At 34.9% G+C, this 14,969-nt stretch overlaps 1 protein-coding gene and 1 long non-coding RNA gene across 2 annotated transcripts; one reads left to right on the forward strand and one right to left on the reverse strand.

Annotated features, from left to right (window-relative positions):
- On the forward strand, window positions 1-4,211 carry LOC107677194 (dephospho-CoA kinase domain-containing protein-like). The gene is made up of 5 exons (XM_016472003.1): window positions 1-178; window positions 535-647; window positions 2,007-2,210; window positions 2,302-2,389; window positions 3,406-4,211. Exons 2-4 carry the CDS (start codon window positions 536-538, stop codon window positions 2,346-2,348), a joined length of 363 nt encoding a protein of 120 aa, XP_016327489.1. The 5' UTR covers window positions 1-178; window position 535; the 3' UTR covers window positions 2,349-2,389; window positions 3,406-4,211.
- Window positions 4,212-5,465: 1,254 nt separating this feature from the next.
- Window positions 5,466-10,009, reverse strand: LOC107677204 (uncharacterized). Its single transcript, XR_001632812.1, has 3 exons — window positions 9,850-10,009; window positions 7,516-7,533; window positions 5,466-5,568 (listed from the first exon to the last, which is right to left on the reverse strand). It is a non-coding gene; the product is annotated as an uncharacterized LOC107677204 (long non-coding RNA).
- Window positions 10,010-14,969: the final 4,960 nt, after the last annotated feature.

The following is a 14,969-nucleotide window of genomic DNA, read 5'->3' on the forward strand; positions in this document are numbered from 1 at the left end:
TATCTAGCATTATTATAGAGTCCTCAAACCCTTTAGATACGTTCTATTAAGCTCCATGTTTGTGTTTTAAGGTTTCTTTGCGGCTCGTCTTTATTTTCGTGTACAAGTTTTCTATTCAGAAACGCGTTTGTAATGTCTGTTTGCAGCATATGAAGTAACGTTAGGTTATTGCTGTTGGGTAAGTGCGCTTTCTGCATGTTTTTAACATTTTAAAATGTCAATACTGTTTATTACCATCGTTGATCACATTATTATTGTGCTATGAGTGTTTTTTAACCCAAGCAAAATGTGTTAACTAAGTTTTACCACTCAGTGTCCAGCTATAAACAAGACAGCCATCATAATGTAGGTAGTTGTTATTATTAGAAATATTACCTACTACTGTACTGTATTTAATTACATATTTAGAAGCACAAATTTTAAATGTAATTCCAGTGGAGGCCGCTAGACGGCGCCACTGATCAATATTCCCCAGCCTCATACTTGTCTGAATTATATGTTAGTGAGTAAATGACCATGATTTGTGTTTTTCAGCATGTTTCTGGTGGGTTTAACTGGAGGCATCGCCTCAGGGAAGAGCACAGCGTCTTCACAACTGAAAGAGCTGGGCTGTCCTGTCATCGATGCAGATGTGGTTGCCCGAAAAGGTGTCTAGTGCTGGTGGTTTGTCTTTAGTACCATTATTTTGTAAAGAAATTCATATGTAGGTTTTTGTGTTTTGAAAAAATGTATTTAAAGAAATCATTAAAAAAAGCTAGGCACCATTTAGAAAACTAATTTGAAGCATTTAAACATAAAACAATCATTAAATGGGTCATGACTTTAGGTCCTAATTTTTTTTTTTTTACATTTTGTACTGTTCTCTGAGTTCCGTTTATAATCTTATCAAGATTTTTAACATAAAAAAACTTCATAATTTAGAAGTAATAGGCTATTTTCTGTCCTGTTTTCGCTCTGTTTGAATAGGTGTGGTGGATTGTAGACTCAGAAGTAAACGCACCTCTGCTCTGATTGGCTAACAGCTGTGTGTGTTTGACAGCTACATCCTTCATAGATGGACGCTGCTGTGATTTAGGTTAAAAAACGCATAAATACTAAGTACAATCAAACGATCTGTAATAACAGACGAAGCAATAGTGAGTATGTAATGAAAACAGTAACTCACACTGGTGTGGAGCGACTGTCAGATCCAATATAGTCGCACAACATCGTCTTTTAGTTTCAATCTTTCTGAAAATCCTGTGTCGAATTGTGCCTTGTTTGTAAACTAATCTAATCTAAGTTCTTACTGATGCGGTCTGGATCTTCAGTAAAAATAAAGTTCATCCACTCTTTCCTAATGTTGGTATCAGAAGGAAGGCGATGCAAAGACTGTTTTTCCACAGCTTGGCACTGAACAGCGTCTTATTGTCTTCAGAGCATTTTTATCGTTTGGTTTCTGTGTAGACCTGCATTTGCCTCTCGTTATTTACACTACATGCGTGAATCGGTGGGCGGGGCTAAACAGGCAGTGATGTAGAAGCAGGTGTTGATCTTCTTCTGCGGAGGCGGGGTTTAGCCACACTATTACATCATAAAGTGGCACATTCCACAACCTGTCGTTTTGGCTTCAATATAAGCCGTTTTTAAACTAGCGAGAAAGTTTAGAGTTCTGAAACTTACAAGATGTTTTATGTCTTGTATGTCGAAAGATCAAGGGCATTTTTATTTCTCAGTTTATGATCCCTTTAAAATAGTTTTTTAGATTATAAATGAATGAAAAATAAAAAATTCAATTCAATTTAAAATCTTAAATAACTTTAGGAAGTGTGTGTATTCTGAATTTATTTGTTATAAACTAAATATGAAATAAATACAATATATAAATGTAATAATTATAATAAAATATTTTTAAAATAATTAAGTGAAATATATTTTAATATTTTAAAATAATATTATATATAATTTAATATACATTTATTAACTTAATACGTGCTTTATTTGTGTGATTTTTCTTTGTGCATCAGTGGTGGAGCCCCAGAGCCCAGCGTATAGATTGATCGTGCAGCACTTTGGACAGGAGATTTTGTTAGACAATGGTGAGATTGACAGACAGAAACTGGGGCAGATCATCTTCTCCAGCCCCAAGAAACGAAGACTTCTGAACTCCATCACACACCCAGAAATACATAAAGAAATGTTCAAACAAATACTGCTGTACTTCATTAAAGGTACACTCACAAATGCATAAAATCAAATAAATTATTATAGAAGTGTGTGCCAAAATCTCACGAACTAATGTTTGTGTTTGTTGTTCTTTAGGCTACAGGTATGTGGTTTTGGATGTGCCGCTGCTTTTTGAAACCTGACGTCTCACTCGTTTCCTAACCCACACTGTTGTCGTATACTGGTACGATGTTCATTTTCTCTTTCTTTGCTCGCTATAACATCAGTCAGATTGGGTTGAATGCTTTATAGTGGACCGTGTGTTAATTTAGTTTTTAAAGCAGATGTCAAAATAACATTGAAAGCAGGGTCTTTCAGTGTTATTTTAGAATTATTTATATATAGTTTATTAATATTTTAAATAATTTTTTTTAATTTTCAGTTTTCTTTTTAATTTTAGTTTTAATAATTTTATGTGCTTCTTTAATTTTTATTACTTGTTTAAAAATATTTCTGTTTATTTTATTTCGTTATTAAATTTGTTTTATTTTTTAAAATTTTTTTATAATTTAGTACTTCAACTTTTCAGGGAAGGAAACATTTCTAATTTTTGAAATTAAAACTTTTATAAAAATTTGTAATCTAACATTTATATTTTATTTCAGCTGTGTTTCAGTTAAAGGTGCTGTTATGTAATTACTAAAGCATAAAATTGCCATAGTACGTTTGCAGATATTTAGTAAACATGCCAAGTTCACACACAAGGCTACAGCCAGTTATTCTACTTAGAAATGTGCGTTTCATGTTGGAATGACTGTTTTTGGTCTGTGTGGCTCCGCCCACTGCCAGTTCACCCAATAGTATTTCAAAAGCCCTGGTTGCCAGTTGGCAGAAAACATAGCATTTTGCAGCCATGGAAGCCAGTAAATGAACTGGGTCAGAGGTCACAGATTCTACCAGACGTAAAAAAAAAAGCTCAGTGACCAGAGGAACATTAAAACGCGGATAAATCAACTCATCAGCTTATAGTGTAATGCTCGTCGCCTTCCATTGACAGCTGCACTCGTTCCTGTTGTGTGTCCTCAATCTGGCAACCTGCATGTCGAGTCTGAGAAGGAGGGGCTGGAGAAACAACTCTTTCCAATATTTTAAATTTCAACCAATGTCAATATTACATACAGCACCTTTAACAGTTTGAAATAATTTTAGTTAACAGTTGTAACACTGGGCTCTTCACCTCATGAGTCTGTATTTTGGCAGTGATCCGGCGACGCAGCTGTCCCGCCTCATGCAGAGGGATGGCCTGAGTCAGGAGGAGGCCGAACAGAGAATCGGCGCTCAGATGCCACTCAAAGAGAAGCGCGGACTCGCCAGTCACGTGATCGAGAACTCGGGCTCTCGTGAGGACACTCACAGACAGGTGCTGCGGCTGCACACCAAGCTCAAGGACTTCATGGAGTTCCTGGTCGTCAGGGCTGTCGCCGCGGCAGCCGTCGCCGGGCTCAGCGGTCTCTTTTTATATACAGTCAGACTGCTGGTCTCTTAGCAAACATACAGAACTGCTTTCACAACAATGGCAATAGGACTTAAAGGGATAGTGCACCCCAAAAAAAAAATTCAACATTCTGTCAACATTTACGTATTCTGTATACTTTTCATTCTTCTGTGGAAGATTTGACAACGAACAACATTGGACACCATAGCTTTCAGTTTATGGACAGAAAACCCCCACAATATTTATTTTTCATGTTCCACAGAAGAAAGTCTGTCTTATAGGTTTGGAACAACGTGAATAAACGATGACAATTTTAATTTTCAGTCAAAAAAACAACGAAGAATATGATTTTATTGTTGTCTAAATCATTTTTATTTTACTTTATTTGATGTTTAACCTCACTTTTTTCCTTGATATTCTGACCTCACCACTGACAGCCTGAGCTACATCTGTGAAAACGCTATAAAATTCTGTAATCAACACAATTACTGCGATATTAGTCCTAAATGTAACATACTGTACTGTATAAAATGGAACTATGACAACAATGCTACTTTTTTACCTCAACACACTTTTTGTTTAAACATTGTGAATTCACGCATACATTTAATGGACCGAATGTATTAATATCTTCTGCTGCTCTTTGTTAATGTCAGATATTTTAATCTATATCTGAATTAAACTGTCACAGAATGATCTGTTGCATTAAATTCATTCTTTGTGATGCTAAATGACCCATCCAGCGATATGCATATGTAAAATATATACGTCAACAGGAGAATCACTTTGATGTCAGTAAAAAGCACAAGTACTGTTCAGTAGATTTTCAGGAAAATTAAGCAAAAGTTTTCCACACTCTAAAAAGCAGGGTTATTATAATTAAATAAAACTAATACTTTGTTTTTACTAGTTTTTTATTTTTTTTTTAAGTAGTTTTCACTAAACTAATACTTAAAATAAATGTTAACTGAAAAATATATATATATCCTCAAACTTATTATATTTTAGTTAAATCTATATCTGAATTAAACTGTCACAGCATGATCTGTTGCATTAAATTCATTCTTTGTGATGCTAAATGACCCATCCAGCGATATGCATATGTAAAATATATACATGTCAACAGGAGAATCACTTTGATGTCAGTAAAAAGCACAAGTACTGTTCAGTAGATTTTCAGGAAAATTAAGCAAAAGTTTTCCACACTCTAAAAAGCAGGGTTATTATAATTAAATAAAACTAATACTTTGTTTTTACTAGTTTTTTATTTTTTTTTTAAGTAGTTTTCACTAAACTAATACTTAAAATAAATGTTAACTGAAAAATATATATATATCCTCAAACTTATTATATTTTAGTTATTATATTTGCCAAACAAAAATGAATAAAAACAATAGACATACCAAAAAAAATTAATAAACGACAAAAACACAAATGTCAAATGATAAACTATAAAATAAACTATAATTTTATTCCAATGATACTAAAATAACACTGGTAAAAAAGTGGCAACGTGCTGCTGTCACCTAATGCAACACAAAATTATTATTATTTTTTTTTTAAGTATAAATTGGTGTATTTAGGTTGGTTCAGTGATGTTTAATAACTTTTTTTGACTAATAAAACCAGTTAATTTACATGTTACCATTTTTTCAGTGCATGTGAATTTAAAGGAATTACAGGTTTTGTTGCTGCAGTTCCATTTTTTTAAGAGCGTTTATGCATGTCTCACAATATGAATAATATACATGTACATCAGATGGACACAGACAAATATGACAGTTATGAGTTCTCTCTCTCTTTCTCTGTCATCTTCACTCAGTCCTTCATCTTCAGGGTTGGCCTATGGTGATGTTCTCTGTCTTTAATAAGCTGTTCTTATGCTAACACAGAGTGACGCGGACCAGCGGCCCTGCACAGTAAGACCTCTGTGTGTGTGTGAGAGAGATGGTCAAGGTTTTAAGATTGTGCATCTGTCTTTATGCAGTGAATGAATATTGTGTGTGTGTGTGTGTGTGTGTGTGTGCGAGTGAGTGAGTGAGTGAGAGAGAGAGAGATGGTCAAGGTTTTAAGATTGTGCGTCTGTCTTTATGCAGTGGATGAATATTGTGTGTGTGTGTGTGTGTGTGTGTGTGTGAGAGAGAGAGAGAGAGAATGCGGTCCTGTCAGAGTGCTTTTCTGAAACAAACAGAATCAAATGTCTGCATATCAAGAGCTAAAGTATCTAGAGTGAAAAGTAAACTTTTTGAACACTGTCACTTTGAGAAATGTTATGGGTGAAATTCACAGAAACGTCTGGGTAAACCTCAAAAATCACAAGCAACTAAATAAGAGATTATATTTTTTAGTTTTAGGACCATTTTGATTTTAAGATGATTGCATTATCTGTATGAATACATACAGATTTTTAATTAAATAATTTGTTCCTCTATTATAGTGGCAGTACAACAAATACTACAAAGATGTAAATTGTAAAAAAATTGTAAAATGTAAATCATTTAAAATGTATATTTATTCCTGTGATTTAAAGCTGTATTTTCAGCATCATTACTCCAGTCTTCAGTGTCGCATGATTCTTCAGAAATCATTCTAATATGCTGATTTGATGTTCAAGAAACATTTCTGATTATTATCAATGTTGAAAACCGTTGTGCTGCTTCATATTTTTGTGGAAACCATGATGTATTTTTATTTTTAAATTCTTTGATGAATAGACGGTTCAAAAGAACAGCAAATAGAACTGAAATATATATTTTTTTGTATCACCAGTATTTTGAATAAATTATTTATTTGGGACGGGCAGCAATAGAGAAGCATTTGATTCCGTTTACTGGGAGTAACTGTGTGTCCTGTAGATATTTTCTAGACCTCTCTCTCTCTCTCTGTGGTCTGCAGGCTTGTCCACATCATAACACACTGTCGCTGGTTGAGTCACCCAGTCCTATCACACCAACTCAGCTGGAAAACACCCACTAAATGAGAAGTGACAGCTGCTTTGTGTGTGTGTGTGTGTGTGTGTGTGTGTGTGTGTGTATGTTTGTCAGTGAGCGTGGATTTCGGCCCGTATGTGGGCACTTATTTGATATACTGAATTTGACTTAAAGTATGGGATAAAAGTGCACATCAGAGCTTGAGATGAGTGATTAAGCGCATTCCCATGAATTCCTGGCAACACTTGTGGTGGTTTTCATTAAGAAAATTAACAAACTTTGACCTAGAATGATATTCTACATTCATCTACTCATGCTCTTAAAGGGATAGTGAAACCATGATGTATTTTTATTTTTAAATTCTTTGATGAATAGACGGTTCAAAAGAACAGCAAATAGAACTGAAATATATATTTTTTTGTATCACCAGTATTTTGAATAAATTATTTATTTGGGACGGGCAGCAATAGAGAAGCATTTGATTCCGTTTACTGGGAGTAACTGTGTGTCCTGTAGATATTTTCTAGACCTCTCTCTCTCTCTCTGTGGTCTGCAGGCTCGTCCACATCATAACACACTGTCGCTGGTTGAGTCACCCAGTCCTATCACACCAACTCAGCTGGAAAACACCCACTAAATGAGAAGTGACAGCTGCTTTGTGTGTGTGTGTGTGTGTGTGTGTGTATGTTTGTCAGTGAGCGTGGATTTCGGCCCGTATGTGGGCACTTATTTGATATACTGAATTTGACTTAAAGTATGGGATAAAAGTGCACATCAGAGCTTGAGATGAGTGATTAAGCGCATTCCCATGAATTCCTGGCAACACTTGTGGTGGTTTTCATTAAGAAAATTAACAAACTTTGACCTAGAATGATATTCTACATTCATCTACTCATGCTCTTAAAGGGATAGTTCATCCAAAGATGAACAATGTCATTTGCTCACCCTCATGTTGTTCCAAACCTGTATGTGAAACACAAAGGTCCATGCAACAACAGTTAAAGGCTTCCAATATTGTTTGGCTGTTTTCTTCAATATGGTCTTCTTCTGTTCGACAGAATTAAATGCATTCAGGTTTGAAACAACATGAGGGTAAATAAATGATAAGAGAATGATGACAAAGTCTTAAAACAAAACTTACTCAACTAATGTAAGGAAAGCATTACAGTGCTTTGGATCTGCTGAGAATAAGACACATAAAAAAAACGTCTTGGTTTATTTTGCCAAGGTTTAATGTTGCATTGAAAAAGCTCAGTGGTCATTGTAAATTTCAATATAAATGTCAGTTTATATATTGCATATCTTGACTTTTTTTTATTTATTTTAGCAATTTTAATACTCGAATTACTAAATTATTGTAATTTGATTCATTTTAAATAATTTCATTAGAAGTTTACTGAGGCTGTTGCCCCAATTATATTTATTTGTACTTTTTTCACTGTAAAAAAAAATATGACTTAGTATTTTTGTCTTGTTTTCCATTACAAATATCTACAAATCCCTGAAACAAAAAAAACATTTGAGTAGATCGAGTAGAAAAAAATGAGTTAAGATAGTCTTGTTTTCTGAAAATGGAGTTTAAAGTTGAGAGTTAGAACAAGAAAAAAAATCAAGTTTTTCCGTTTTCCCCCTACATTTATATATTTTTGTGTTAAGCATATTCTCACTTAATTTTCATACATTTTTCAGAGAACAAAACTTAATATCCAACTCAGTTTGCTTATCTGTATCTAGATATTTGCATTAGAAAACAAGACGAAAACACTGCTGCATTTTTTGCAGTGTGATTGTGTTGTGCAGAGCAAAAATGCCCAATAATTAATTTAGAACATTTCTACATGAATCCCATTAAATAACCATTATTTATTTCACTTTTTTATGCAGGTCAAATCACAATTTTACCAGTTTTTGGAAGAATGGGATCAATCTATTTATCTATCTATCTATCCATCTATCTATCCTTTCTTTGGCATTTTTAAGCTTAAGGACCAGAATGTGCAATACTATTAATATTATTGTTCGATTTTATTAACTGGAACAATCTGCTGAAAGCGAATTTCACACATTTAGTAGGCTATATTTAGTAATCACAGCAGCGCTTCCGCTTGTCATTTACAGTTTGGGGGCCGCCCGAGCAGATAAAGCACCAGCGGACCCGCATGCAGCCCACCTGCCGGCCCGAGCTCAGCGGGCCACGTCTCGCTCTGAGCTAAAGGTGAGATCTGCTCCGCGTCCGCTTTTACTGACCTTTTACTGTATGAAAACTGAGACAGCTGCTGGTGTCATTGGCCATGAGAGGAGGGCCAAGCAAACGTCTTCATCTGCTCTGCAACGTGTTACCTGAAGCCTTGACATTGCCAGCTGACATTTACTTGAACTGAGCGACACAAAAGCATGGGAGGAGATTGATAATATAATTCCACCAATCACAAGAGGCCCCGCCCCTTCATCGCAGACAGCGAGCCACGCCCATCTTCCATTTCCACACCATATTAAACATTATACTGAATGAGAATGTAATGTAATTTGTTGTATTTAACATATTCAAAAAGTCTTTCGCATTTGTTGCTACACTTTTGTATTTTGAAATAAGAGTTGAAAACATACTCAAATAAAAAAAAAAATTCCTCCCTAGTTCAAAATAAAAAAACAATTTTGTAACTTATTTAGATTAACATATAGCCTACTAATATAACAAACTGAAACTGAAATAAAATGAAATAAAATAAAATATTATAATTTAAAATAAAATTAAATAGAAATATTTTTAAAAATGATAAAACTGATAAAAACAACAATTATTAAAAAAAACTTTAACTAAAATTAAAATGAAAACGGAACATATAAAAATACATATTAATTCAAAATAGTAATAAAAGCTATAAAAATCTAAATTATAGTATCTCAAGTAGTATACATTACTCTGAAAGCATGAATAGCACCTACCAAATAGTTTTGTCCTGTTACAACCGCTGGTTTTCCAACTAATTCTTTGACAAAATTTGATTTTAAGTTTCATTCTGCTTTTGCCAATACAGTGCTTTAATGTGAAATGTGTTTTTAGAGCTTCTGTATTGAACACTGTAATTATTCTCTTAAACTCTTGTTGTTTCACAAACACTTGCAGAGATTTTGATCTTTCCCATTCAGTGACATGGAATTATGTCTGCATGGCTAAAAATAGCTGCTTGAGGGCGTTACAAAAATGACTGCAAATATATATGGCTTTCAGTATTGATAAACTAATATATAAAAGTAAAATGTGAAAGTTCAGCAAACCTTATAATGTTTCTGGCTGTGCTGCTGCAGCTGTTTCACAGATCCTTCTGAAGAATCCCAATGTTAGATTTAGGAGCTTATTTTCATCATCCATTCGTCATTTCAGTCTGATATCAACAGTGTGATGTTGTGGAGGCTGTTACTGAAGGACAGAGCAGTTAAAAACTATATTAAACCCAAAAGCAGCCCATGTGTGAGTGAAACCAATTACTAAAACTAATTTCACATGTGAAAAGGGCAGTTGCATGAAAGTCTTAAAGGCACAGCAGCAAAAACAGCCATGCAGGAAAATAAATAAATTGATGAACTACTAAATCCTTACAATTAGATTTTTTTTGAAGTTTTAAATAAAATATTGGAGTATGTATTACAAGGACTATTTAATACTAATTAACTATTTATGCCATTCCACTTCCAAATTTTATACTTTACGTTTTATTCAATGTGTTACTTGCCATTTATTTGTATTTATGTGTGATTTTTTTCTAGTAACTTCTGAGTGAAAACTGTTTTAAAGTGAATGCTATAGGCCTATATCCTATCCTGAATTGTATTATATGACTCCTTTAAAATATCTAGTACAATTTAACAAGTGTTTTTTGTTGTCAGTTTTTAGCATATGACAATGGCAAACTTTGAACAAAGATTCCTGTTATTGATAATCACATTACTGAAGAATATTGGAGTATGTATTACAAGGAAATACTATTTATGCCATTACACTTCCAAATTTTATACTTTACGTTTTATTCAATGTGTTACTTGCCATTTATTTGTATTTATGTGTGATTTTTTTCTAGTAACTTCTGAGTGAAAACTGTTTTAAAGTGAATGCTATAGGCCTATATCCTATCCTGAATTGTATTATATGACTCCTTTAAAATATCTAGTACAATTTAACAAGTGTTTTTTGTTGTCAGTTTTTAGCATATGACAATGGCAAACTTTGAACAAAGATTCCTGTTATTGATAATCACATTACTGAAGATCTTGCAGGCCGGCAATGAGGGCGCTGTTAATGTAAGCAGGTGTCCTGCTGTATAGTCTCAAGTCTGTCTCGGTGAGATAAGAAAAGCGGACTTATCAAAGGGGTCTGGAAATGCCATCGCAATTTCATTATGCATGAAAATGACCTTTATCTCTGCCTGTCTAAAAACAACCCTACATTGACTTGATCTGCTGATTTCTTCTGACTTCTAACTTTAACAGAATAAGAGATTATTCTATGCGAGCTGAAGGTTTTAAAGACTTGCTTTCGCAAAAGCTCAACAGGCTATGTTACATATTAACATCATGTTTCATCATTGTTTTCACTGCAGGACAAAATGTGCAAGTGTTCAAGGAATATTTAACCAAAAAATAAAAAATTGCTTGAGATTTACACCAAGACACGGAGGATGGAAAACAAACAGCCGATGACTGACAGGCGAGAAAAGTAACAGTCTGAGATCCCATCGACTGAGGTCTGCCAATTACAGGCTTCCTACGGTGAAACAATGATGAAACATGACATAATGCATAGCCTGTTGAGCTTTTGTAAAAGCAAATCACAATGGAAAGTATTTAAAGGAATAGTTCACCCAAAAATGGAATCTTGCTGAGGGTTTATTCATGCTTCGGCCATCCAAGATGTAGATGAGTTTGTTTCTTCATCAGATTTGGACATCGTTGCTCAGCAATGGATCCTCTGCAGTGAATGGGTGCCGTCAGAATTAGAGTCCAAACAGCTGATAAAAATGTCACAATAATCCACAAGTAATCCGCACCACTGAAAAGCTACGTGTTTATAAAAGAAACAAATCCATCATTAATGTGTTTTAACTTCAAACCATTTCTTTTGGCTAAAATACGAGTCTATAATCCATAATATTGCTTTCTCCATTCTCTCCATCAGGAGAGAAATATGCACAGATTAAGCACCATTTACAAGTGAAAACGGTTTAAAACAGTTCTAAACAAATATGTGGTTGTATTTTGATGTGAGAGGACAACAGGGGATGGACTTTTTCTCTGGATGACGTGTTATTATGGATTATGGACCCGTATTTTAGCTGAAAACAATGGTTTGAAATGAAAATGTCTTAATGATGGATTTGTTACAAACAGCTTTTTACTTCACAAGCCATTAATTGATCAGTTGGAGTGGTGTGGATTATTGTGATGTTTTATTCAGCTGTTTGGACTCATTCTGACGGCACCCATTCACTGCTGAGGATCCATTGGTGAGCAAGTGATGCAATGCTACATTTCTCCAAACCTGTTCAGGTGAAGAAACAAACATCTACATCTCGGATGGCCTGAGGGTGAGTAAACTATCGGCAAGTTTTCATTTTGGGGCGATCTATTCCTTTAAAAAAAAAAATTCCGTGCGATTTGCTTTCACAAAAGCTCAACAGGCTATGCATTATGTATTATCGTCATGTTTCATCATCGTTTCACCGCCGCAAGCCTGTTATTGGCAGATCTCAGTCGATGAATTGTTTGTATTGGGATCTCAGACTGTTACCTTTCTCACCTGTCAGTCATCGGCTGTTTGTTTTCCATCCTCCGTGTCTTGATGTGCGCGTCGGCGGGTATCTTTGTGTCTGAGATGACATTCTGATTGCGATGACTCTAATTTGAGGATACACATAGACACCCCCAGAGGAAAGGAGCAGGGGCTTGTGGGTAGACTGACCTCTCCTTGATGTTTGGTTATTGGCTATTTAGCAGACGCTTCTTATTATGAACAGCGACTTACTAAGTACACTTACCACAGGCAAAGTCCTGGGGTTAAACACCCGGCTCAAGGTCACAGTGGGGCAATTTTCCAGGTCACCAATCGCCCCTTCTAGGAATCTACAACAGATTTTAATTGAACTTACAGTAAGCTGACTGACTGGAAGGGTCATATTTGACATCTAACATGAAAAATGGCTTTTTACCAATTCCATGAATCTCTGGCAAGTCCAGTGAATAGTTTATCCTCAGAAGAACTCATTATTGCAGATGGAAACTGACTTTGTCAGCTATCCAATGACTTTTTTTGTGTGCAATCTGCATCTGATGGTCAGTGGGCGGTCAGCGGATGTGCCATCTGAGGCTGACACTATTATTTTACAGGAAGGTGTCTTACTTAATGCAATTTCTTATATGCAAACTCCATTTGACATTCAGATTAAAATCAGCATAGAATGGCATTCAAATCCATTTGATGTGTGAAACAAAATATTCAAATAGAATAAAAAGTCATCTTGAAAGGAAAGATTATTGACTTAATTTACCCAAGGCAATGAGTTTCCTCACTTTTTTAAGTAGTCGACTAATCACATTTTACATTGAGGCAAAGAAAGTTATTATATTTCGATTAAAAGAAAATCCAATAACATGCACTCATAAACCATTAAAAATAACACCAGCACGGTGTGTTAAGAAAGTAAATAAGTGAACTCTGACTTCAAATCGTACTAAAACCTCCACTGAAGATTGCTGTGAGCTATTATACTTTGAAATTAGCGCGTGTCTCGGCAGTAGACCATGTCATTTAAACTTCACATCTAAACATCTCGTTGTTTACATAAGCAGGCCTCATCTCTGGCTTCTCCTCCCGGCGCTCATGCAGCTCCAAGGCTTTCTCTCTCTCTCTCTCTCTCTCTCTCTTTGTGTTGTTTTGAAACACTGATCATCTCTGATTAGGAGGAAATGCTTCCCTCCAGACATGTGGCATTTCACACTCATTATACCTAGCTGTGATCACGCCTCTTTTCTTTATCGCTAAAATCAGTCCTTTTCTCTCTTGTTCTGATTTCTTGTGTCTTTATAACAGAGACATCAACTCATTTATAAGGATTAACAGCCTATAGACTGGCACAGAAGGGGGATTTTGTGTGTGATTTTTTATTTTTTTATTTTTTTAATAAATCGCAGTGAGCCTCTTGTGTGGCTTGCAAAGTTGCTGCCTTTAGAGTATTCCAAATCAGTAGCTGTGAGTGTTATCTAAAATTAAAATTTGATGTTTTTGATAACTGAAATACAGCTAAAAATAAAATAAATATTAGATGAAAAACGTACACTTGAAAAGCTAGAAATGTTGCAACTAACTGAAACTGAAGTACTAAAATTACTAAAAAATGAAATAAAAATAAATGGCAATTAAATAAAATTACATAAAAACAAATAAAACTCACAACATTTAAAAACTAAAGAAGTTATGAGGTTGCATTTAAATGATTTAAATGATAATTTGTTGAAAATGTACTTACCTCAGGTCATTCAAGATGTTAATGAGTTTGTTTCCTCATCAGAACAGATTTGTAGAAATGTAGAAATACATCACTTGCACACTACTGGATCCTCAGCAGTGAATGGGTGCCGTCAGAACGAGAGTCCAAACAGCTGCTAAAAACACTACAATAATCCAAAAGTAGTCCAAGTAATCTACAAGCTGCATGTTTGCAGATACTTCAAGATGTTTTTAACTTCAAACTGTTGCTTCCCGCTAAAATATGAGTCTCTATCCATTATATTGCTTTCTCTAGTGAAAAGGTCATTTCGTCTGAATCAGGAGAGAAATATGCACAGATCAAGCACCATTTACAAATAATAATGAAAAAACTGTTGTAAACAAATTTGTTGGTGGATTTTGATGTGAGAGGAGAACAGGGGATAGACGTTTTCACTGGAGGTGAAGTGTTGTTGTGGATATATTTTGGCCAGAAGTGACAGTTTGAAGTTAATGATGTTTCTTACAAACACACAGATTTTCATTTCACAAGATGTTAAATGATGGACTGGAGTGGCGTGGATTACTTGTGGATTATTGTGATGTTTTTATCAGCTGTTTGGACTCTCGTTCTGACGGCACCCATTCACTGCAGAGCATCCATTGGTGAGCAAGTGATGACATTTGTCCAAATCTGATGAAGAAACAAACTCATCTACATCTTGGATGGCCTGGGGTTGAGTACATTTTCATTTTTTCAACTATTCCTTTGCTTTAGGATGCTTCCTTAGAAGGCAGCTGTCTATGTTGACAACAGATCACACAGCAGACACTCCACGCATCACTTTACAATCAGTCGAGTGACCCAAAGTGTTAGAAAAATCCCATTTATTAGCAAAAGCTAATTTAAGTTGTTACA

Source organism: Sinocyclocheilus anshuiensis, unplaced genomic scaffold, assembly GCF_001515605.1.
Source record: "Sinocyclocheilus anshuiensis isolate Anshui unplaced genomic scaffold, SAMN03320099.WGS_v1.1 scaffold392, whole genome shotgun sequence".
Taxonomy (NCBI): Eukaryota; Metazoa; Chordata; class Actinopteri; order Cypriniformes; family Cyprinidae; genus Sinocyclocheilus; species Sinocyclocheilus anshuiensis.